Source organism: Ranitomeya variabilis, chromosome 6 (genome assembly GCF_051348905.1).
Source record: "Ranitomeya variabilis isolate aRanVar5 chromosome 6, aRanVar5.hap1, whole genome shotgun sequence".
Classification (NCBI taxonomy): domain Eukaryota; kingdom Metazoa; phylum Chordata; class Amphibia; order Anura; family Dendrobatidae; genus Ranitomeya; species Ranitomeya variabilis.
In genome coordinates, this window is record NC_135237.1 from 452,988,160 (window position 1) to 453,014,294 (window position 26,135).

A 26,135-nucleotide genomic window follows, 5' to 3' on the forward strand; every position below is an offset into this window, starting at 1 on the left:
AGTAGAAGGCCAGACAGGCCTTTAACTAGTGTTTTTGTAACAATTTCACTGTTCTCAGAAACAGTATTAGTACTCCTCACCTGTCTGCCAGGTAAGATTTATGGACACAGTTGCAGCAGATCTTGTATCCCGTTATCAGGGATTTATGTATAGCCGTAGTCTATAAGGAGCCAAAACTCAAAGGTGCTGCCACAGAAAAGTCAATTTCACTCCAGAATTCAATAGGCACTGTGCCACATAAACCACGTCACCTATTCACAACTGATGTAGGGCACGTTCCCCTTACATCTTCCCAGTGGTTCATGGATTACAGTCGTTTGTACTCACAGTTAGAACCAAGATCCTGCCCAAATGTACATGAGTTCCTGCTTGGTGAAATCTCTGAATAGACAACTTTTCTACAGCTTCCATCACGGAGGCCTAAATACGGTCACAGCCTCAGGACTAGAGATTGGGGAGAATGATTGTGGTGCAGTTTAGGGTCTCAAAGGGAACCCGACATCAGGATTTACCCTTAGCTCTTTATCAGACTCTTAATACCATTGCTAATGATCCCTGTGTTATACCCGGAAACTATTTGTGATTGTTTAAAAACTATGGAAAATCCTCCATGGGTAGAGGTCTAGTCCTGGGCTCCTGCCAACCACTGCAACAGGATCACCCCCTGCCCTCAGAAGCATGACTTACATTCCAACAGGAGAGGGAGGAGGAGAGGTTCCTTTCCTCCCCCTTCCCGCACACATTGGGATGTCAGTAATAATGTTATGGGTGTGATCCCAGGGAGCTCTTTCAATGACCGACAGTGGTCCCTGACTAATCCGCTACGCACCGGGAGGAAGGATGTAACATTGTTTTTAAACAAACACATTTAGAGTTTAGATATAACACAGGGATCGTTAAAAATGGTATCAAGAGGCTGAAAAGGTGCTCCTAACATGTCCAAGGGGTAAATCCTGCTTGTACTGGCCTATTTCCAGCATCACTGGGAACTTTGAAATTCTACCTTATTGGGCTGTGGGATATTGTGGGGCATGTGGGGAAGGAAGAAACCCGGATCTGCTATAACTGAATGGTAGACATTCAAAGGACTTCATAAAAGTAAATTAAGAGGTTAAGGAAAACTTCGGAAAAGCACAGAGTATTCGTAAACGGCTAAGCCGTGCAGTATAATGAAGTGAGGGCTGACATCTGATCTCATGAATAAGGAGAACAGAACGGCTGTCAGATCTGACATCTGGGCTTAGGCGCAGACAAGAGAACACAACTTAACTCCAGAACATTCACTTGAAAGGAAAATTATAGTATTCACACAACGCACGCTATACACTGAAGACGAGAAATAATCTCGGGAAGAACAAAGGGTTCGCTGTCCAACATATCAGAGATACTTATGTATGACCTCTACGTATCTGGCACAGAATACAAGGCCTATCCCATTACTAATCAGATGAATTGTAACACACTGTGGAATATGTTGTAGCTATATACAGCGGGTGCGGAAAGTATTCAGACCCTTTTAAATTTTTCACTCTTGGTTTCATTGCAGCCATTTGGTAAATTCAAAAAAGTTTATTTTTTTCACATTAATCTACACTCTGCACTCCATCTTGATTGGGACTGCACTCCATCTTGATTGGGAAAAAAAAACAGAAATGTAGTAATTTTTGCAAATTTATTAAAAAGGAAAAACTGAAATATCACATGGTCATAAGTATTCAGACCCTTTGCTCAGACACTCATATTTAAGTCACATGCTGTCCATTTCCTTGTGATCTTCCTTGAGATGGTTCTACTCCTTCATTGGAGTCCATCAGTGTTTAATTAAACTGATAGGACTTGATCTGGAAAGGCACACACCTGTCTATATAAGACCTCACAGCTCACAGTGCATGTCAGACCAAATGAGAATCATGAGGTCAAAGGAACTGGCCAAGGAGCTCAGAGACAGAATTGTGGCAAGGCACAGATCTGGCCAAGGTTACAACAGAATTTCTGCAGTACTCAATGTTCCTAAGAGCACAGTGGCCTCCATAATCCTTAAATGGAAGAAGTTTGGGACCACCAGAAGTGTTCCTAGACCTGGCCGTCCAGCCAAACTGAGAAATTGTGGGAGAAGAGCCTTGGTGAGAGAGGTAAAGAATAACACCAAGATCACTGTGGATGAGCTCCACAGATGCAGTAGGGAGATGGGAGAAAGTTCTACAAAGTCAACTATCACTGCAGCCCTCCACCAATCGAACCTCTATGGCACAGTGGCCGATGGAAGCCTCTCTTCAGTGCAAGACATATGAAAGCCCGCATAGAGTTTTCTAAAAAACACATGATGGACTCCCGGACTATAAGAAATAAGATTCTCTGGTCTGATGAGACGAAGATAGACCTTTTTGGTGATAATTCCAAGCGGTATGTGTGGAGAAAACCAGGCACTGCTCAACACCTGCCCAATACAATCCCAACAGTGAAACATGGTGGTGGCAGCATCATGCTATGGGGGTGTTTTTCAGCTACAGGGACAGGACGACTGGTTCTCATTGAAGGAAACATGAAAGCGGCCAAGTACAGAAAAATCTGTAATCTCTTCCAGAGTGCTCTGGACCTCAGACTTGGCCGAAGGTTCACCTTCCTACAAGACAATGACCCTAAGCACACAGCTAAAATAACAAAGGAGTGGCTTCAGAACAACTCTGGGTGAAAAACTTGTTGCATCATTCCCAAGAAGATTCATGGCTGAACTAGCTCAAAAGGGTGCTTAGACTCAACTAGATGGTGGCCCGATTCTAGCGCATCGGGTATTCTAGAATATGCATGTCCACGTAGTATATTGCACAGCCCATGTAGTATATTGCCCAGCCACGTAGTATATTTCCCAGTAACGTAGTATATTGCACAGCCACGTAGTATATTGCCCAGCGATGTAGTATATTGCCCAGCCATGTAGTATATTGCACAGCCCACGTAGTATATTGCACAGCCCACGTAGTATATTGCACAGCCCACGTAGTATATTGCACAGCCCACGTAGTATATTGCACAGCCCACGTAGTATATTGCAGGCGCGCAGGACCTGCGATGACGTCGCGGTCACATGACCGTGACGGCACGGCAGGGCCTTGTCGCATACCACCTTGGCACCGGAACCTGCCGCTTGCATGGAGCGGTCACCGGAGCGTGGCGAGTAGCGGGAAAGGCGGCGGAAGGTGAGTATATAATGATTTTTTATTATTATTATTATTTTTAACATTAGATCTTTATACTATTGACGCTGCATAGGCAGCATCAATAGTAAAAACTTGGTCACACAGGGTTAATAGCGGCGGTAACGGAGTGAGTTACCCGCGACATAACGCGGTCCGTTACCACTGGCATTAACCCTGTGTGAGCGGTGACTGCAGGGCGTATGGAGCGGGCGCCGGGCACTGACTGCAGGGGAGTAGGGATGGACTAATTGGACTGTGGCCGTCGCTGATTGGTCGCGGCAGCCATGACAGGCAGCTGGCGAGACCAATCAGCGACTTGGATTCCATGACAGACAGAGGCCACGACCAATGAATATCCGTGACAGACAGAAGGACAGACAGAAAAGCCGGATTACTCACCGGTAATGCTCTTTTAATGAGTCCACGACAGCACCCCACATGAGAGAGAGGGATCCGCCCCATAGGAACAGGAAACCTACAGAATAAAAGGAGGCGGTCCCCTCTCCTCCTCAGTTTAGTTTACAGAGTACAAAAAGGGAACCGCAAAAGCTTTAGTATTAATTCTTATTCAGCAAAATAACTTAAACTCTATACAACCATTATTTGTGAATTTAAAAGGAAGAGCTGTGCATAACTTAGGGAGGGTAGTAAATGGGTGCTGTCGTGGACTCATTAAAAGAGCATTACCGGTGAGTAATCCGGCTTTTTACCCTTCGCCACGACAGCACCCCACATGAGAGATTTTCAGAGATTCATTATTTGGGTGGGATTACTGTATTAAGAACAGCTCTACCAAAGATCAGATCAGAAGATGTAGATAGATCAAGTCTATAATGGTTGTAAAAGGTAGAAGGTGTAGACCAAGTTGCGGCCTTACATATTAAATGGATCGGTACATCCGCTTGTTCCGCCCAGGAGGAAGCCATGGCTCGTGTTGAGTGCGCTTTAATACCCGCTGGAGGAATCTCGCCTTTTGACGTATAGGCCAAGCAGATAGCATCTCTGATCCATCGAGATATGGTAGCTCTCGTGACCCCATGTCCTTTCTTGTGGCCCTGAAAGGAGATAAACAGAGCCCTACTCTCCCTCCATGTCTGACACCTTTCTATATAGGTCAGGATGGCTCTTCTGACATCTAAGGTGTGGAATTTATGCTGTTCTGGAGTTACAGGTGAATCAAAAAAGGAAGGGAGAAATATCTCTTGGGACCTGTGGTAGGTGGACGCTACCTTAGGGAGGTATGAGGGGTCTGGTTTTAGGATTATCCGATCATGGAATATCAGTAAGAAGGGTGGGTCTACTGATAGGGCCTGGATGTCGCTAACCCGTCTAGCTGAGGTTAGGGCTACCAAGAGGGCTACTTTATATGTCAGGACTTTTAAAGGTATTGAATCTAGTGGCTCAAATGGGGAGCTGGTTAAGGCCTCTAGTACTAGATTTAAATCCCACGGAGGTAGATGGGGAATATGGACCGGTTTACTACGTTCACAAGATTTTATGAATCTGGAGATCCACCTATTAGCTGCTATATTGCATCCATATAGGGCTCCTAATGCCGAGACCTGAACTCTTAAGGTATTTACAGATAACCCCAACTCTCGGCCTTTTTGCAAGAACTCTAGAATAGGTGTGACTGGAACTTGCTTAGTGAACGGTACCGTGTAAAAGTCTAAGAATTTATTCCATACCCTACTATATATCAGGGTGGTAGATCTTTTCCTGCTCAATAAGAGGGTGTTTACTAGTTCTGCTGAGAACCCTCTTGATCTTAGTAGTTGCCTCTCAAATTCCACGCCGTCAAGTGAAGACCTTTCACTTGCGGGTGGAAAAAGGGGCCTTGGGACAGCAGTTTCTTGTCTGATGGGAGAATCCATGGATCGCATAGGCACATGGTCTGGAGACAAGAGAACCATGGTCTTTTCGGCCAGAATGGTGCAATGAGGATCACTCTTGCTTGTTCCCTCCTGATTTTTCTGATCACTAGTGGAATCAGAGACATCGGAGGAAAGGCGTATGCCAGCTGGAACCTCCAAGGATGGTGGAGAGAGTCCAACATATCTGGGTGATCCATGGCGTTCAGGGAAGCGAACCTTCTTACTTGCCGGTTGTCTCTTGTGGCAAATAGGTCGATTTGTGGTATCCCCCATGATTCTGTTATCATACTGAATATGGATCTGTTTAAGGTCCATTCCCCTTGACGTAACTCGTTTCGGCTGAGGTAGTCTGCCCTGATGTTCTCTACACCTCTGATGTGCAGGGCTGTTAGGGATGTTAGATGAGTCTCTGCCAGCTGGAAGATGTCTGCAGCTATGGTCATTAGACTTCCTGACCTTGTACCACCCTGACGGTTCACATATGCCACTGTGGTGGAATTGTCCGAGTAAATTCTTACATTTGCTCCTTGAATCTGCGGAAGAAAGTGATTTAAGGCATATTCTACTGCTTTTAACTCCTTCCAATTGGAGGAACATGACAATTCTGCCTGGTCCCAAGTATCTTGGGCCAGACTGTCTTTCATATGTGCTCCCCACCCAATAGGGCTGGCGTCGGTGGTAATTATTTTAGACGGGTCTATTATCCATGGCACACCCTCTGAGAGGTGGTCCATGTCTAGCCACCAGGATAGTGATTCTAAGACATCTTTGGAAAGAGTTATTCTGCTTTCTAGATGTCCGTCTTTTCCCTGAGCCGACAATACCTCATACTGTAATTGACGAGTATGAAATTGTGCCCATGGTACAGCAGGGATACATGATGATAATGACCCCAGCAAAGACATGCCCTTCCTTAGTGTCATGTAGGGGTTGCATATTGCGTCTGATACCCTTGATTGTATTGTCAGTTTCTTTGCCTGGGGGAGGAAGCATCTCTGACTTACGGAGTCTAGCTGGATTCCTAGAAATGTCTGGACGGTTTCTGGATTCAGCCGGGATTTTTCGAAGTTGACGATCCAACCTAACTCCTGTAGGGACGAGATCGTATTAGATAGACGGGTTTTACACTGGAGCATAGAGTTTCCCACCACTAGAAAGTCATCTAGGTAGGGTATTATCAAGGTATCTCGTTGACGTAGATGAGCCATCACTTCTAATATCACCTTAGTGAAGATGCGGGGAGCCATAGAAAGCCCAAATGGCATTGCAACATACTGAAAGTGTCGAACCTGTCCTTCCAGGGTGACTGCTACCCTTAGATACTTTTGATGTTCGGCATGTATGGGAAGATGATAATAGGCATCCTTTAAGTCTATTCCGGCCATGACACACCTAGGAAACAAGAGTTTTATGGTTGAACTAATGGATTCCATTTTGAAGGTATGATTACGCAGGAAGGCGTTTAATCTCTTGAGGTTTATGATGGTTCTAAATGAACCATCAGGCTTATTGATCAAGAATAAAGGGGAATAGAACCCCTTCCCTTCTTGATCCTGGGGAACTTCTATCAGGACTTTTTTAGACAGAAGAGATAGGATCTCTGATTCCAGAGCCCTTTGTTGGTCTTGACCTTTTGGAGATGTTACTATAAAGGAATCCCAAGGGATTCGGTCAAAATCCAATTTTAGGCCGTATTGTACAATGTCCAGAATCCACTGGCTGGATGTTATTTGTTCCCATCTGGGGAGGAAGAATTTTAATCTGCCACCTACCTCCTGGTTAGCGGTATTTGCGTTTCGGGTTATGGGACCCGCTAAAAAAGGCACCTTTTTGCTTCGGGTCCTTCGACTCCCATCGCTCCCTTTGTTCGAACGGCTTGTTCCTGGTAAAGGGACGTCTTTTGAAGGCTCTCCTGTAGGATGGAAGATACTGGTTAGGGAAGCCTTTTTTCCTTTCTCCTGCTTTACTCAGGAGTTCATCCAGCGCTTTTCCGAAAAGAAACTCACCCTGGCAGGGGATCGCACAAAGTTTTGCTTTGGCCTGTGCGTCCCCTTTCCAGTTCTTTAGCCAGAGTGCTCGCCGGGCTGTGTTCACTAGGCCGGCTGACCTGGCTGCTAGGCGTAGCGAATCCACAGAGGCATCAGCCAGGAATGCTACTGCTTCTTTGATTAGAGGGAATTTCGGCAGGATTGACTCTCTCGAAGTTCTACCTCTAATCTGTTCCTCCATCCACACTAGTAGTGACCTCGCAGTGCAGGTGCTAGATATGGCGGGCCTGAACGCCCCCGTGTTGGCTTCCCACGACCTTTTTAGTAAAGCTTCCGCTTTACAGTCCAGCGGGTCTGTCAGGACTCCTGAATCCTCCACCGGTAAGACCGACTGTTTGGTTGTGGAGGCTACAGCGGCATCCACCTTCGGCACCTTCGACCAGGTATTTAGCTCCTCGTCGCTGAAGGGATAGCGTCTTTTAGAGGATGATGGTAGAAAACCTCTATTTTGCTTATCCCACTCTTTTTTTACTATTTCTTTAATAGTTTTTATGACGGGGAAGAACCTACGTTTCCTCTGTCCTAACCCCGCGAACATGATGTCCTGAGCCGATTTACTTTCTTTCTCATCTGAGCACCCCATCGTGCTTCTGACAGATTTTATTAAATTGTCCACACTGCTGTTGGGAAGACAAAGTCCCCCTTCAGTCTCGGATGAGCTCGCCTGGGATTCCGCTTCGCCTGAGGATATACATACGTCCTCTGACTGTGAACTGACCGGAGATTTGGACCTACTAAGCTGACGGGTACTGGTGGTACTAGTCTGCGCCAACCCCTGCATTTCTTCCCGGATCATAGCTCTGACATCTGATGGAGTCATTATGTTTTCCTGCTGTAAGGTTTGCATGATACACTCCGAACACAGTTTTTTAACATAATCATCCGGGAGGGGCTGCGTACATAAAGCACATTCCTTGTGCTTGGATTTGTGTGTCCTTTTCTTAGTCTAGGAAAGATACAGGAGGAACATATATCAGCATATAGGAAGAGACTCTTTCAAAAACTCACCCAGTGAAGCTGACAGGTACCGGTTCTGGAGGCGGATTTCGTTTGGTGGTAGAACCCTTCTCTGGAGGTCGACCACCACTCTTTGTGCTGCTCCTAGCGCTTCTCTCCTTGCTAGGAGAACGCTGTTGCACTGCGGGCAAGTGCGCATCGTCGGCCGGTGAAGCCATCTTACACACACCGGCCCGACGCTAGCGCTGCATTTTTAAATCTGCCGCCCATTCTCCTGCCTCCCCGGACCAACCCGGAAGTGCTCCCGCGACTTCCGGGTTAGACGCGCCGCTCTCACTCACCATGCGGCGGCTAGGGATATTAAGCCGGCCGCAGCAGCGCGCGCGTCCTCACGGTGCCGGGCGGACCCACGGTGACCGGACCCGGACCGTGGATGCTTGGCCAGACGAGGGGGGAGGCTGCAAGCAGGGGCTCCCCCGCCGCTGCTTCTGGAACCGCAGCCCCTGCCGTTCCCTCAGATACCGACGCAGGCGGGTGCATGGCCCAGGGATCCTCTTCATCTGTAGGTAAGCCGGGTCCCTGTAGGAACAGGAAACCTAAACTGAGGAGGAGAGGGGACCGCCTCCTTTTATTCTGTAGGTTTCCTGTTCCTATGGGGCGGATCCCTCTCTCTCATGTGGGGTGCTGTCGTGGCGAAGAGTAAAAGACGGAAGTGACCCTTAGACAATTATATAGTAGATACTGAGCAAAGGGTCTGATACTTATGACCATGTGATATTTCCGTTTTTCTTTTTTTAATAAATTTGCAAAAATGTCTACATTTCTGTTGTTTTCAGTCAAGATGGGGAGCAGAGCGTACAATAATAAGAAAAAAAATGAACTTTTTAGAATTTACCAAATGGCTGCAATGAAACAAAGAGTGAAAAATGTAAAGGGGTCTGAATACTTTCCGTACCCATTGTACATAAAGATTATAATTAACTTACCGTACCAAGCACGGACCACGGTGCGGTCAGCAAGATTACAAAGCATCAGGGTACCCACTTTTTAGCTGAGAATCCTGGTGACCTACTGCTGCTGTCCACAGGGCCCAATTCCAAAGCACTAGCATAGCCTCTAAGCACAGGCTGCCCTGGACCAACACTAGACATACTACTATCCTAAAGTCTCAAAGAGGCAGAGACCCTGATTTCAGAGATTTGTCAATTACCAGGCTGCTTACTGTAGTTTTGATTAAATCACGGTATTACCAGCAAGAAATTATCACTAGAGAACTAGTAAACCTAGTGCTATGTAGTCCTCCATAATAATTTCAGGAAACAATAGGGCCTAGCCCTCCTTTGTACACCTCTCTAATTGGCAGTAAGCATCTGGCTGCGGCAGGAGCCCCCGACCCTGCTGCTTCCCAAAGCGAATTAAGACAGTGTTCAACTTAAAAGCCATCTTCTAGCCACAAAATAGGGGATAACTTGGCACCGACCCTGAGAGAAGACCCTCGGGGATGAATAAAGTGGGGGCTGATCACGCGGCCAGACAGCGGTGCACTATGAGCCCCTATTCGTAATGCGGATCCTATTGATGTCTAGTGCATTTATGGCATATCCTGTGACTACGCCATAGATCTCCGAGATGGGAATATCCTAAGCACAGCCCATGGCAGATACTGAACGTACTATGTGAACAGAGGACATGGGCACAGGATCCCCCTCTGCTTTCCTAAGAGATTAGGGTCTCAGACTTGGACCAGCAACAATCGAGCAATATAATAATAAATATAAGATAATATAATAATAGTACCAAGTCATACTGATTTTTTTATTTTTCTTAAATGATGCGCCTGCATTAGATTACCTTATTATCTGAACTATTTTCATTTTCTAATGTCCACAGCTCCCATGAATTTCCATGTCCGCAATGAGGTCTGAGGGGTAACGTTTCTCCTTGTGGAGAGTGACCTACCAGCTCTGGCTTGTCAAGGTAAGGAGGCTTATTCGCCGTGCAATGCTCCTCTGGGAAATATAATATGCAAATTGCCTCTTCAAAGAAAAAGGGGACTTAAAATCTATAGCGCCACCTGTTTCGCGGTGGCTTCGTCAGGTGACGACACACGCGTTGGGGCTGCACGGCGTGGGTCCTGATACACCACAGGAGGGGTAAAGAATCCTAGGCTATGGGTGGGCTTTACACTGTGTTCCAAATTATTATGCACAAAGTTTAGGAGTGATAAGGTTAGAATTTTGTTTGTCATTTAAACTCATTGATGGTGATGTGTGTCAGGGCTCTTTATATCACTGAAAACAATTGCAGATACCTGTGCAAATTAGTTTGGCAGGTGTGTCCACATAAAGGCAAGACTACTTAAGAAGGCTGTTCCACATTATTAAGCAGCCTACATTTTTTGCCAAAATGGGAAAGAAAAAGGATGTGTCGGCTGCTGAGAAGCAACAAATCGTGGAGTATTTAGGTCAAGGCATGACTACAATCAACATTGCCAGGACACTTCATCGTGATCATCGCACAATCAAGAAGTATGCAGCTGATTCCCAGCACACACGTGTGCGTGCTGATAAGGAAAAATTGAGGACTCTTTCCAACAGGCAATTGCGTAAGGTTAAAAGAGCAGCTGCAAAAATGCCTTGTCATAGCAGCAGACAAGTTGTTGAAGCTGCTGGTGCCTCCAACGTCCACAGAACAACAAGATGCAGGGTCCTTCAGAGGTTTTCAGCTGTGCGTAAGCCATCCTGTCGACCACCTCTATCCACTGCACACAAGCAGAAACGGCTCCAGTGGGCCAAACGATACATGAAGACTGACTTCCAAACTGTTTTGTTCACCGATGAGTGCCGTGCAACGCTCGATGGTCCAGATGGATGGAGTGGAGGATGGCTGGTTGATGGACACCCCATGAAAACACGGCTAAGGCGCCAACAAGGAGGAGGTGGAGTAATGTTTTGGGCTGGAATCATGGGGAGAGATTGTCGGCCCCTTTATGATCCCTGAAGGGGTAAATATGAACTCCATAATCTATGTGGAGTTTCTAAAACAACACTTCCTGCCATGGCTCAAGAGGAAGAACCGTGCTTTCCGCAGCAAGATCATTTTCATGCATGATAATGCACCGTCTCATGCTGCAAAAAACACATCTGCATCTCTGGCTGCTATGGGCATAAAAGAGGACAAACTTATGGTGTGGCCACCATCTTCCCCTGACCTCAACCCCATTGAGAACCTCTGGAGCATCATCAAAAGGAGTGTCTATGATGGTGGGAGGCAGTTCACATCTAAGCAACAGCTCTGGGAGGGAATTCTGTCCACATGCAAAACAATTGAAGCAGAAACCATCCAAAAACTGACAAATTCAATGGACGAGAGAGTTCAGAAGCTTCTTTCGAACAAGGAGTCCTATGTGCAAATGTAACATCACCTAGAATAAAGTTTTCACTTAAAAACTGTTTGATTTCATTTTGTAATAAGCTGATAATGCTTATAACTTCACAATTGACCATTTATTTTGTTCAAAATAAAAAAAAAGGTTGAAAACTCTGCTGTGCATAATAATTTGGAACATGCATTTCGAGTGTTTATTTTTTTTAAAAAGATACTGTTTTCATAGGCAGTTTGTTCCAAAACATTGCAATTATACTAGAATAGTAGATGACTGGAAAATAACAATGACTGCAATGCAGATAGGTAATTTAGAGAAAATATGAGGAAATATTATTTGCATAATAATTTGGAACACAGTGTAGATACACAGGGCTCTTTGCTCTAAGCATTCATTACTCTGCTATTTATTCCATTTACCACCCTATTGCCTGATTCTTCTCCCATGAACACTATCACCATGCACTAAGCACTTTACTATATGATAGATGTGGTGTTATCTGGCTGACATGCTGTTTTCTACCTGATTTCCTTGCTGAACATGTATGGTTACTGGTGCTCTACTAATTGTTGCATGAAATTAATGAGAATTATGTAATAAATGTATAGATTTTTACCACTTTCTGGACTTGAGCTACACTTTTTTCTCTGCTTTGCAAATTCTATTTGGAGTGTCCTTTGGTTTATCTTCTGCTCACTTGGTGTGGGGTATGTGTAGGAGTGTTTTATTAATGTTTTCCGGTCTGGTATGTATTTATCTGAACCCCATCACCCAGTGATGTCGGACGCTTAAATAATAGTGATGAGCGCACGTGCTTGGATAAGGTGTTATCTCAGCATGCTCAGGTGCTAACCGAGTGACTTCGGCATGCTCAAAATATGTCAGAGCCCCCGCGGTTACATGACTGGCTGTTCGACAGGCGCAACAAATACAGGGATTGCTTAACAAACAGGCCATCTCCCTGCCGGTTTTGTGGCTGTCTAATAGCCCAGAGACATGCAGCTCGGACATTTTTCGAGCATGCCGAAGACACTCAGATAACACCTTATCCGAGCACGTTCGCTCATCATAATTTAATAAGTGATAAGAAACTTCTTCTGAACCTTAATTGCATATTCCAGAATCATACACTAAGGAGGATAACTAGTTTATAAAGAACGTTCCTTAAATAATGACTTCCATGAGAACACGCTCAGTCACGGTGGCACTGACTCTCCCGTCAGGAGACGTTATTTATTAACCGTAAACACAAAATCATCTAATTATCCGATTGACACCGATTTCCAGCATTAGCATTTCTCCCTTCGATCATTCATTCTGCAGCCCTTTCGCTCATTTATTCCTTTGGAGATTGATAAAGAGTGAAAATGCTAAAGCTGGTAGAAGAGGAAAGAGAACTAAACACTGTTTACAATGAGTGTGAATGGCGCTCGTTATTACCGAGCATCAATCACCTAAATGAGAAGCTCAGCGCTGATCATTTGTTTACAGATTAATTAAGGTGTCATCATTAGTCAAATAGATAAGGGCAAGAAAGTGAATGCATCGTCCCAGCAATAACGGGATTGAATATTCACTTTATACAATGCAGTCCCGAGCCAGAGGACATTATGACCAAGGGGGTCTTCAAAATCAAAGCGGCCAGGATGAATATGGATTTATGTATTCACAATCATATAACACTGTAATCAATATTAATCACGTCCTATGACCTATAGTGACAGCAACATAAAGCTGTACACCCTGCATATGTATCCTATCATTAGGGGAGGGTTCTGCCCAATACTGCACATTGACAGTAATGAGAATGGAAACATGTAATGGTGGGCGGCTGGCAACAACATGGTTAACTTTGTAACGAGACATCTGATTTGCTCTGACCACGGATTATTTGGCAGGATTGGGGGTATCGGATCATGGCAACTAGAGACTTGGACGTGACTTCTGTTTGCACAAGCTAAAGGAGACAGACAAGTCCATGACCCAACCGAGTACCCCAATCTCTATAGAGGGAGGAGGAGAGAAGATTAGGGTCCCAGACTTGGATCTTGTCCAAGTGCTCATCAAACCCCCAAGAAAGAAGAAGACACTGTATAGATTGTTAAGACCCCCCCCCCCTCCATACAGGATATTCACAGGATCGGCCAACAGTTCATTGTGTATGTGGACCCCCTGCAAATGGTGCCGGGGAATAAGGGATCCAGGAGGTCCAATCTCAGAGTAGCAATCCTTTTATTCTCCAAGAGACATCACCAGAGATGTCTAGCAGTGGCTCTCTAGAAAGAAACGATCGACAGCGCGCATGAAGAGATGGCCAAAATTTCTGCCGACCGAATAATCACCAAAACGAACGTCTGGTGACAGCTATGGAAAGGTCTGTTATTTTCTCCATTTTCTGTAACTATGCGAGAAAAAGAACCCCATTTACCTACAGTTGTTCTGGGGTTCTGGCTCTTCATCAGTGACATGTAGACGTCTGCGAGACCTGGGGCGAGAACCCCACAACAGATGTCAAAGAGAGGTCTTTTCCTCTGTTGTGGTGGTGGGGGGTTCTTTCAAAAGGTCAATAATGAAGTCAAGGATTGCTTCCTCCAATGGGTTGCACTAAAGACCTGATCTTTTTCCACTCTAAAGAGGCTATTGCATAGCTTTTTCCCAGGAAGCCCTGCATGGCCTATAAGTCTCCATACTCATGTCTGGAGGGGTGCCCTCAAGGAGAAACGTGCTTTTATCCGCAGGATGTATATGTGGGGGTACTTATCCCTCCGAAGATTCAATAGGTGCTGTAAGTTAGTTCACCTTAGGTGTATGGACTGCGTGCAGGTGATTTATGCTCAATTTTTTGCTCAATGTGAGTGGAAGTTGAGAAAAGGCAGTGGTTGGAGGGACTCCTTGGGGTGGCACACACGTCGTATGCTGGGAAAATGTGTACAAGACAGAAAGGTATAGATAGGTATAGATCTAGCACCAGAAATCTACGACTTGTAAGTCTGAAGACCTCAAGTGAGGATACAACTTTCCTGAGCGCAGTCAGGCCACGATCTAATGAATGCAGACACGTTAGCCATTTACAGCGATTCCTCTGCCTAGAGCTGTGAGACACATAAGATAGCTGACAGATGAAACATGACTATTACCCCAGCTACAGTATATTTGGGCAAGACGATAAGGCATTTTTTATCTAAGCAGGCAGGAGTGAGGAGCACTTGCCAGACACCATAATCATTAGACGAACAGGATGAAAACTACCTGAAAAATAAACTGCATGTACACAAGGAACGACCATGTATCAGATATTAAAGGGAGCTTGTCGGCACAGAATCCCTGTGTAAACTAACTACACAGCCCTGTGGGGGGTAGAGCCCTTATACAACTTTCATCTTTAGTGTTGAGATCCCTGTGCCCATTCTGCAGAAACGGAACATTAAACAAATATATTAATTGTGCTGCTCAGTGCACCCTTGGTGTGACCAAGAGGCTCATTGCACCGCCCACTTGATTTGCATGTCCCCGCCTCCCTCACTGGGGATTGGAAGAGCTGGCTCACCGAAGATTTCTCTGCAGATAATACTCATTCAAAGCAAGCCAGCACGGTCAATCACTCGTGAGGGAGGCGGGGACATGCAAAACCAGTGGGTGCACAGAGCCTGTTGGTCACACCATGGGTGCACCAAGCGCCTAAATTAGTATATTTTATTGCGCAGCAATTACAACACTAACAGTATGATTTTTATAGGGACTAGGTTCCCTACAGGGCTATGTGCTTCCTTTAAACTGTCAGTTCTGAGATCAAAGTATGGGTAGTAAGTCACAAGAACATACACTACATAAATTTAGGACATTTAGCGTGATTAGATCTTTTTAGGGGCAGGATCTCAGTGTGACTATACACTCTCAATAATTTACCTGAAGCATGTCATCGACCATAGTTAAGATGTACTGGACCGTTTGCTCCTTGGAGATGTGGGTCATCAGGTTGATGAAGGTTTTAGCACACTGAAAGAGAAATAACAATATTATCCTTTTACAAGTCAAGAACTCAAACGCAAAGTAAAGGAACAAAAATATGAATGATCTAGGAGAAATAATAATAATACTGAAAATATTCATAATAGACATCTCTACTCTGCACACGAAAAGACAAAGTAACGGCACTGCATACAATTCTGCAGACCGAAGCTATTATCGTGTGATGTGTAGGGCCGCAACAAGCACGATCAACAAAAAAGAAAAGCGCCTGCCACTTACTGGGAATCTGTCACCAGGTTTTCGCTAACTAATCTGAGAGCAGCATGATGTAGGGACAGAGACCCCAATTCTTGAAATATCTTCCTTACTGGGCTGCTTGCTACAGTTTTGATAAAATCCCTGTCTTATCTGCTGCAGATTTAGCAGTTCTCTGAATTCTGAGCTTTGTATAACTCCGCCCACACCACTGATTGGGCAGCTTTCAGTGTACACTGTGCATAGGCAGAAAGCTGCCAATAAGGTATGGGGCGGGTTATATATAGCTAATGAATATGGAGGACTACCTGGCAGCAGGTCTACTAGTCTTCCAGTGATAATCTCATGATGATGATGATGATGATGATGATGACTGATGACTGATGGATGATGATTGATGACGATGATTTTTTCAAAACTACAGCAAGCAGACCAAGAAGTCACACATCGCCTGGAATCAGGGTCTCTGACTTTACATTATGTCTTCTCCCAGTTTATGTGGCAAAAACCTGGTGACAGATTCCCTTTAACTGCAGTAAGGACTTGCTCTTCTTTATGATGATCTATATAAATGCATGAAATAAGGAAAAACCCATCGGGAATCCATTAATGGCAGCAATAAGAGAAAAAAATGTTTGAGGCTGCAGTGTGAAATTAGTACTGCAACCATTTCATCTCAGGACTGATGAGGGTCCCAGATGTTGGACACCCCCCACAGTAAATAAAGAGAATATCCTAGACTGAAGCCAACAGTTCCTATGACCAAGGGCACAGTTAACGCGCCTGAAACGCGTCAGGTGTCTAGCTCGGTTTTAAACATGACTACATGCCTCGAATAAAGTTTTTTGTATGTTTTACCGGGTTGCAGTGCTGCTCCCATTCCTTTCTCCTTGAAGTCATCACTGTATGCAATTGGAAAAATATTCCTAAGTATTGCCCTTGATGGACAAGTTTAGTTAATTTTACTATTTATCAGTGGCATTAAAAGAACATCAAACCTAAAAACTCATGATAAAACCACCCACATAGTCATGAAACATGCACACACTGTCAGTCTGCTACACTTTTGGCTAGTAAAATACTTAGTGGCCCCATACACTGCAGATAGCTGTTGGCCAAACGATGGTTAGCCCATAGCCATCCCTACAACTCCTCCCCAGGAGGGCTCGCTCTACGTGAAAGCCATGGCCAGGCTCTTCTGAAGTTGGAGAATCTTGCCGAGAACAAAAGGATCATCAACGCTTCCAACCATCTGTCGGGGAAGAGTCAGATGATGTGGAGCCGATCCCGCTGATCTCAGCGGCTTAGGTCAGGCTGCAGTTAGTCTAGTGCATTGGCGCCTTTAATATGGGGAAGGCGCTGCTCCGGCCACATGTATTACAGCCGCACCTAGGACAGTGAGGAAGGGGAGAGGCATGGCGGAGTTTCTAAGACGCACAGACAAAATCTTTTACCAGTTTTAAGTGTAACATGAAATTAAATGGGATCAGAGAAAAAGTGATCAACAAAAAACATTTCTAAATTGATATTTTTTGGAGGGGTGAAAATTTGATGTATAGTGTATTAAATCAAAGTTCTAGATCACAGCAATATCCAAATTATTATTATTATACATTTTTGTAGCGCCATTTATTCCATGGAGCTTTACAGTTGAAAAAAGGGGCAAATATAGACAAATACAATTAAACATGAGCAACAAAACAAGGCACACAGGTACATAAGGAGGGAGGACCCTGCCCGCGAGGGCTCACAGTCTGCAGGGGGTGGGTGAGGATACACCAGGAGAGGGTAGAGCTGGTTGTGTGGCGGTTCAGTAGGTTGAGGATTACTGTAGGCTTGTCGGAAGAGGTGAGTCTTCAGGTTCTTTTTGAAGGTTTCTATGGTAGGCGAGAGTCTGATGTGTTGGGGTAGAGAGTTGCAGAGTATGGAGAAACATGGGAGAAGTCTTGGATGCGGTAGTGGGAAGAAGAGATGAGAGGGTAGTAAAGAAGGAGATCTTGTGAGGATCGAAGGTTGCATGTAGGTAAGTACCGGGAGACCATGTCACAGATGTATGGAGGAGACAGGTTGTGGATGGCTTTGTATGTCGTTGTAAGGGTTTTGAACTGGAGTCTCTGGGCGATAGGAAGCCAGTGAAGGGCTTGGCATAGGGGAGTATGATATCATTCCCCTAGCCCCGTGGATTACTGTCCAGTAATATTTACAGACTGCAGCCTATTCACAGAGTACAGGCCATCATACGTGAGGTCGGCCTGGCATTGGAAAACTCCCAAACAACGCAATTATTTCTATACAGAAATATAATAGATCTCATAGCTTTACTGTAGAAAAGTCCTACACAGAACATTCCGTAATCTATCCTTCAGGGGGCGCCGATGATGGGGTTCACTTTCAGATTGGGACAAAAATACAAGTAAATGACTGACAGCAGCTTTCTCCTATTTCCTGCCTCTTTATCCTCCGGTGATGGACAAATACCATAGGACAGAGAAGAGGCACCATGTCTCCTTACCTGATTGCCTTCATTGGTTAATATGGTTTTCTTCTCCTCGGAATTGGACTTTTCAAACCTCAGGATAAATTCACAGTCTTCTCCTGAAATCATCTGACCTCTAAAATACAAAGTATATAATAAACTCACAGGCATCACAGTTATTTCACAAAGATCTTATTTTATTCTATAAAAAAGACGCAGGGATTTGTGAATGAATACAATCTAGTGGAAGAGGCACCGAAGAACCCAAATTTATCACCTTGCAACTAAAGGAAATCGCATTTCTTAAAAGAGAAAGTGGCCAAGTTGTAGGTGACATTACAACCTGTTAATACAGAAAATTACAGTAATTAAACGGATTATCCCACTGACAGAGTTGGGCCCATAGCTACAATATGCTCCATGATTTGATGCCAACAGTCATCGGTCTCATGCTGCTCATAATCAGGCTCCCATTACTTTCCATAGGCTCCATTGAAGTCAACGGAGCCCACAGAATTCTATGGACACGGTCAAACATGTTGGAACAAAACCACATCTTGAAGACCTGAAGCAAGACTACAACACATAGCAAGCGCCAAGCAGGTAAATCCAAAAGCGCCTGAGAATTTTATAAGGAGCATTAATGAAGGCAATTAGATTTAATATATTGGTTATTTATACCAACGCACAAATACTGGTTTAATTCTAATAATAGCAGTGAATAGCTCTGTTAAAAAAAATAAAAAAGAAGAATTTAATGGAATCATATATGTGTAACTTATGAAATGACCGCTAAAAAAACAAAAATACAGCGCAGGCAAGTACACACCCGCCTGTAAGCTGTGGTAAAACCATCGAAGAGGTCGCAGTGGAAGAGCGCCACAACCTCTTCTCACAGCTGACCGGAGGAAACATACCATACCATGATCTAACGTGGATGGCTTATCCCTAGGATGTTCTAGGACAGGGGTGGGGAACTTCAGGCCCATCGTGACCTTTTCTGGGGCCCCCGGGCAAATTCCCGGGGACCGCAGTGCCTAGGCCGACAGTTGTGTTTTGACCTTTAGTTTCTTCTTGCTCTGTGAGCATGCAGTGTTCACTACTGAACGCGGAGGCGCGGGCAATCAAAGATTACATCCTGCACCACTGCCAGTGTCAGGATGTACCTTGTGGGTGCACTTAGCGCATGATTTTTTACAGCCCCCAAAAGATGGTATAAATATCCAAATGGCTCTTGGTAGAAAGTTTTCCCCACCCCTGTACTAGGATATGGTTGTGTTCATACAAAGAATATTTTACACACAGTTTCACTCCATCATTGGGTAACATGCCTCAAGCACCACTAAGGATGCTTTCACATTGTGTTCCTGCATCCATTTAGTGGCCCAGTTGAGACTTATGTCTGAACCCCCCGCAAAACGGGATTCCAACGTATGCGCCAACGAGCCATAATGGTGCCGGCAGAGCGAATGTGCACTCTGATCTGCATAATTTTCAGGCATATAGACCCCATCGGTGCATACATCACAATCCCATATTGCGGGGGGTTCAGACGCAAGTCTCGATGGGGCCACCAAACGGGTCCCAGAACACAATGTGAAAGCACCCTTACTCTATTACAATACTGCTATCTAATCTTATTCAGTCTGGCATTTTTCGGAGTCTGGTCTGGTATCAAATCTGTCCCATGGAGGTCTCAGAAAACAACACACAATTTTCACAATCGCTTCCCAATAAAGCTCCATGAAGTGTAATTTAAGCTGGAAATGATAGTAAATCATTATTTGTAGGTGACCCTTTTTTGGCAGACATCTATTTCTCTATTACTTTACAGATAATTGTCACATTGCGGACATCCATCTTAGGCCACCATAGATTTTCAGAATAAAAGTGTTATATTGAAACATATGGTGCCTGTTATGTTATTGGAAATCTGACAACCTTATAATAAGACACTGACCCTTTCCTTGCGCATCCTTAGGTAATGGGCTAAAGCATATAAACAATGAAGGAGTTACTATATATAGGAAACATGCCATCAACATGAAGCAATAATTCACTACCCTCAGCCAACAGTCCTATGTATATAGGGGTCTCCCGACAGTGCCTCAATGTCTGCATTTAGGAAAACAGGTGTATAGAGGAAATAAGCCAATCATTTCTTTCCTGGAAGTAAAGCAAAGAGCTAGACATGTCTTACTTCCGTCTCTGTTGTGCCAAGCACACATTGAGGCCACATGAACACGTTCAGTATTTGGTGAGTTTTTTACCTCAGTATGTGTAAGCCAAAACCAGAAGAGGAATCAGAGGAAAAGGGTAATAGAAAAACATCACTAGAGATAGGCGGATGATTGGACCTGGTGGGCTCGGCCAAACAGTTCCCAAGATGTTTAATGACAGAGTGAGCCCGCAGCTTAGATCGGAGGTATAAAGTTTACCTCCGCTCACTGGCATGGGCTGATGGGACTACTGCTTCCTGGTGCCTTTAATAATAGCGACAGGAGGAGCGGCTGATGGGAGTATTCATCAACCCACAGAGTGGGTTCTCCTGAATTTTTGATAACCAGCTAAGCAAAACTGACAGCTGGGGGCTGCAACCCCTTCATTCTTGCATACTTTATAATACGTATGGAAAGTACCAAGGGCTAAAACTACCACACCCCAACGTCACAATGACTAAAACTACTGCACTCCAACATCAGAAGGGCTAAAACTACCGCACCCCAATGTGACAAGGGCTAAAACTACGGCACCCCAATGTCACGAGCTAAAACTACCGCACCCCAACGTGACAAGGGCTAAAACTACCGCACCCCAATGTCACAAGAGCTAAAACTACCGCACTCCAATGTGACAAGGGCTAAAACTACTGCACCCCAAAACCACAAGGGCTAAAACTAACGCACCCCATCGTGACAAGGGCTAAAACTACCACACCCCATCGTGACAAGGGCTAAAACTACCGCACCCCAACGTGACAAGGGCTAAAACTACCACACCCCATCGTGACAAGGGCTAAAACTACTGCACCCCAACGTCACAAGAGCTAAAACTACCGCACCCCAACGTGACAAGGGCTAAAACTACCGCACCCCAATGTCACAAGAGCTAAAACTACCGCACTCCAATGTGACAAGGGCTAAAACTACTGCACCCCAAAACCACAAGGGCTAAAACTAACGCACCCCATCGTGACAAGGGCTAAAACTACCACACCCCATCGTGACAAGGGCTAAAACTACCGCACCCCAACGTGACAAGGGCTAAAACTACCACACCCCATCGTGACAAGGGCTAAAACTACTGCACCCCAACGTCACAAGAGCTAAAACTACCGCACCCCAACATGACAAGGGCTAAAAATAACTGCACCCCAACGTCACAAGGGCTAAAACTACCACATCCCAATGTCACAAGGGCTAAAACTACCACACTCCAACGTCTGAGGAGAACTGCAGCAGGGCGCCTACAGGAAGCCTATTACAGGTAACAGGATGGGCAGGTAATAGCTGTTAAAAGCTCACAGACACAAAAAGAGGACTTAAAAATCCTCCAAAAAATTGAAAAAAGTCACAGAGAAAAAAGCAGAGATGATTACCTGCTGAAGCCTCCAAACAAATGCACCAGCAGGGCGCATCGGACCCGATTAATGATGGCAACAACACAGGTGCAAAAAATACCGATGAAACAACCACTTTCAATCCAGTGTTGGCTGTTTGGCATTAGTGCACAAAAAGATAAGTGATAATAGTCTGTATGTGGCATTGTTCACACAGGCAATGCAGAGCATCTGGTTTACAGCCTATTACTAACGCACATACAGGCGGGCTGCCCAGTGCTACAAAATGCATGCTGTGTGAATAGAGGCCTACAGTTTACAGAGCCATCTTGGTCCGACTGCGCCCTGCAAGATAAAGTGCAAAATTAGCGTTAGTAATAGGCTGTAAACCAGATGCTCTGCATTGCCTGTGTGAACAATGCCACATACAGACTCTTATCTTTTTGTGCACTAATGCCAAACAACCAACACTGGATTGAAAGTGGTTGTTTCATCTGTATTTTTTTGCACCTGTGTTTTTGCCATCATTAATCGGGTCCCCTACACAGTAACAGCTGTTAGCAGCACAACTCCTCATTTCCACCATTTTCTACTGTAACTAATGTTGCGGTTATGTCATAATGAAGGAAGACTCCATTTCTATTCCCTTTTCTTATTGCAGCAAACAATTATAGTCATTGTATTTGTTACAAATGGTAGAGAAGAACATTGATTTGGCCAAATCACAAAGCACAGAGCAATCTGCGGTGGTCTTACTGCCTCGCCCACGCAGGGAGAACCTGGTGATAAAGTGCCAATCAAAGAAGACTTCCGGGAACGGGATTTCAGGCTTCCAAATAAAGCAGCGAGAGCAGAAATGAGGAGCAAAGCATTGGCTGAAACCACCTGTACATCGATAATCAGAATATACTAGCTATGGATCACACATCAAGGACCGGACAGCAGTTCACCAGCAATCCAGAGATCATTTCAGAATTTAACTGTCAGCATCAATTTATTATCAGAACTGGATGGGAATGCAGAATGGGGGAAGGGAAGGAGATCTGTGGCCGCTTATAACAGCTCATCTGACAAATGAAGCCAGGGCCGAAGTAGGAAATCAAACATCAGGACCACGATTCATTCATTTTAATCACCGGGCTCCATCATTTCAAAGGGACGGCATAAGACGGCTGAGGTGCAATGCACATGTAGATGTCACAAAAGAACAACATTTACCTTAAACGGGTTGTCTGGGACATAATTTAAACTAGTGATAGAGTCCAACATGCTGGACCCGCACAATCCTGGCGACCATCATGAGAACATATGCTGACCACTGTCTTCTGCATCTTTTAATGGTCCCAATCAATGAGGACAACCCTCTTTAAATGTACAGGATGTTTCGCTCACTTTAAATGGGTTTTCCCACAAGCAAACTTCATTTTAATCAACAGATCTTGGAATAATAATAAGTTCCACAATTGGATGCGATTAAATAAAATGTTCCTGTGCTGAGATAATCTTATAAATAAGCCCCCTGCTGTGTACTGTGTAATGGCCGTCTGACCATACAGCAACATGGTCCGATCATACATCTCCTGGCCAGGGGAGGAAGCAAAAGAGTATAGAGACATTACAGCACGGGATCATATAGTAACTCTAGCATTTGAAGGCTTTAGACTGGGTCTCAGCTCTACTGTTCTATATATATTTACAAAAAAAAACTGAATACAAAAGCAAAGATCAATTGTAATATCTTCTGGACACCACCAGAGACGTAAAATTTCTGAGCATAACAACTCAGATACAATGCTTTGAAAAAGTATTCATACCCCATGAAATCTTCCACATTTTTTTCACGTTACACCCAAAAACTTAAATGTATTTTATTGGAATTTTATGTAATACACCAATACAACGTAGAAAGTACCGTATATACTCATGTATAAGCAGAGTTTTTCAGCCCCCTTTTCTGGCTGAAAAGACCCCCCTCGGCTTATACACGAGTCACGGTCCCAGTGCTGATGTTCCCAGTGCCCCCGAAACATGTCTGCGCTCCCCTGCAGCCTCGGTAAGTGTTCCAGTGGCTGCTGATAGGGTCGGCGTTGGCACCGGGACGGTGTCCTGAGCAGGCGCGGACACTGACGTGCTATGGGGGCCAGGTGCCCAGGACACCGGCTCTTGCGATATTCACCTGTCCCAGTTCCACCGCCACGCTGTGTGTTCCGTATCCTCTGGCTGTGACGTTCAGTTCAGAGGGCGCGATGATGTGGTTAGTGCGCACCCTCTGCCATAACAGTCACTGCAGAGAGCCGCAACACTGAGGAGCAGAGGGCAGTGACGAGAGGTGACTGTCATTTTTATTTTTATTGCAGCAGATATACAGTAATCATATCAGCATAAACTGCGCTGATATGATGAGCATTATATGGGGCAATTTATCTATGGAGCATCTTATGGGGCCATAATCAACCTTTATGGAGCATTTTATGGGGAATATTTTAATAATATGGAGCATCTTATGGGGCCATCATGAACTTTATGGAGTTCTATATGGGGCATATTTTGTATGGAGCATCTTATGAGGCTCCTGATTCAATGTAGATATTAAAAAAACATTTAAACTACTGATGTCTCAATTAATTTTATTGGTATCTATTTTTATTTTTGTAATTTATCAGTAGCTGCTGCATTTCCCAACCTAGGCTTATACTCGAGTCAATAAGTTTTTTTTATAAGTTTTCCCAGTTTTTTGTGGCAAAATTAGGTACCTCGGCTTATACTCGGGTCGGCTTATACTCGAGTATATACGGTATTTGTGAATTGTAAAAATAGAATTAGAACTTACCGGTAATTCTCTTTCTAGGAACCTTCCACGACAGCAGTATCGGAGGATGTCTCCCCGCCTTAATAGGGGACAGGAACAGAAAGAGGTTAAATACCCCTCCCCTTCCTGCAACCACCAGTGTTTTTTCTGGACACAGTAGCATGTTTAGTTACCACTTAAGTGCAGGAAACATTTAATACATAAATCAGATAGGGAGGGAAATTAGTGCTGTCGTGGAAGGTTCCTAGAAAGAGAATTACTGGTAAGTTCTAATTCTATTTTCTCTAGTCACCTTCCACGACAGCAGTATCGGAGCAATACCAACCGCTAATTTCTTTAGGGAGGGACAACAGCCTGGAGAACTCGTCTGCCAAACGATAGGTCCCTGTTGAAGTGAGCCTGTAGTGCCTGGTGAATGTATGGACTGACGACCAGGTGGCGGCTCTGCAAATCTGCTCTGAAGATGCGTTACCCCTCTCTGCCCAGGAAGTTGAGACTGCACGGGTGGAGTGTGCTTTTAGAGAAGCTGGAGGAGTCAGATTCTGGGATGAGTAGGCAAGGCTAATGGCCTGTTTAATCCAATTTGCTATTGTACTTTTGGCTGCCTTCTTGCCTTTATTTCGTCCTGACCACTGGACGAATAGATTCTGATCCACCCTCCAACTTTCTGTCTGTTGAAGGTAGAATAGGACCACTCTGCGGACGTCCAGGGTATGAAAGACTTCCTCTTTTGGGTTAGATGGATTCGGACAGAAAGAGGGCAAGATGATTTCTTGATTTCTATGGAATTCAGAGACCATTTTAGGCATAAAGGAAGGATCTAATTTCAGGATTATGCTGTCCATAGTTACGGTCAGGAATGGCTCCCGGATTGATAAAGCCTGTATCTCCCCTATACGCCTGGCGGTAGTGATAGCCACCAGAAAGACTGTTTTTAGGGTCAAAATTTTTAAGTTGGAGGCTGAAAGGGGTTCAAAAGGGTCACCGGTCAGACTCTTTAGGACCAGATTCAAGTCCCACGGAGGGGTGTGGATGAGACGTCTTGGACAGATTCTTGTTGCTGAAGCTATAAACCGTTTGATCCATTGGTGATTTGCCAGATCTTGGTCAAAGAAAGACCCGAGTGCCGACACTTGGACCTTTAGGGTACTTGGTGAGAGTCCCATATCCAAGCCCTTCTGAAGGAATTGAAGGATTTGAGCAATCTCTGGGTTAAATGGATCTGGTTTGTTCGGAAAACACCATGAAGAAAATTTCTTCCATATTTTCCCATAAATGGCATTGGTTATCGGCTTCCTACTTTTTTGTAGGGTTTCAATCACGTCTTGAGAGAGCCCTCTGGCTTTCAGGATCTCGGCTTCAGAAACCAGGCTGCTAACTTCAGCTTGTACAGGTCTGGATGAAATAGAGGACCCTGTTGAAGCAGGTCGCGTCTCTGGGGAAGTAGGATTGGACCTTCCAGGCACATGTCTTTTAACGCGTTGAACCAGCTTCTTCCTGGCCACAATGGGGCTATCAGGATCGTTGAGACTTGATCTATCCGGATTTTCTGCAATGTTCTGGATAGCAATGGGATTGGCGGGAAGGCATATGCTAGGGTAAATTC

General features: G+C 44.8%; 2 protein-coding genes across 5 annotated transcripts in view; both read right to left on the bottom strand.

Annotated features, from left to right (window-relative positions):
- The window catches only part of ATP6V1H (ATPase H+ transporting V1 subunit H), a 162,295-nt gene that overhangs the window by 125,276 nt on the left and 10,884 nt on the right, over positions 1-26,135 (bottom strand). For both annotated transcript variants that reach the window (XM_077270495.1, XM_077270494.1), the window contains exons 4-5: positions 18,198-18,297; positions 15,368-15,457 (exon numbers count right to left, since the gene is read on the bottom strand). In XM_077270495.1, coding sequence (XP_077126610.1) covers positions 15,368-15,457; positions 18,198-18,297 — 190 coding nt within the window. The remainder of the gene's footprint in view (positions 1-15,367; positions 15,458-18,197; positions 18,298-26,135) is intronic.
- LOC143782714 (uncharacterized) lies at positions 3,597-8,743 on the bottom strand. Of its 3 annotated transcripts, none has more exons than XR_013217030.1 (3): positions 7,078-8,743; positions 4,075-6,983; positions 3,597-3,702 (listed from the first exon to the last, which is right to left on the bottom strand). XR_013217030.1 is itself a non-coding variant. In XM_077270492.1 (2 exons), the coding sequence occupies exons 1-2, from the start codon at positions 7,964-7,966 to the stop codon at positions 4,966-4,968; spliced, it is 2,907 nt and encodes a 968-aa protein (XP_077126607.1). In that variant the 5' UTR covers positions 7,967-8,743; the 3' UTR covers positions 4,004-4,965. The 3 variants fall into 3 exon arrangements, 1 of the variants encoding a protein (XP_077126607.1); XR_013217031.1 differs by having other exon boundaries at positions 3,654-3,672; XM_077270492.1 differs by lacking the exon at positions 3,597-3,702 and having other exon boundaries at positions 4,004-6,983.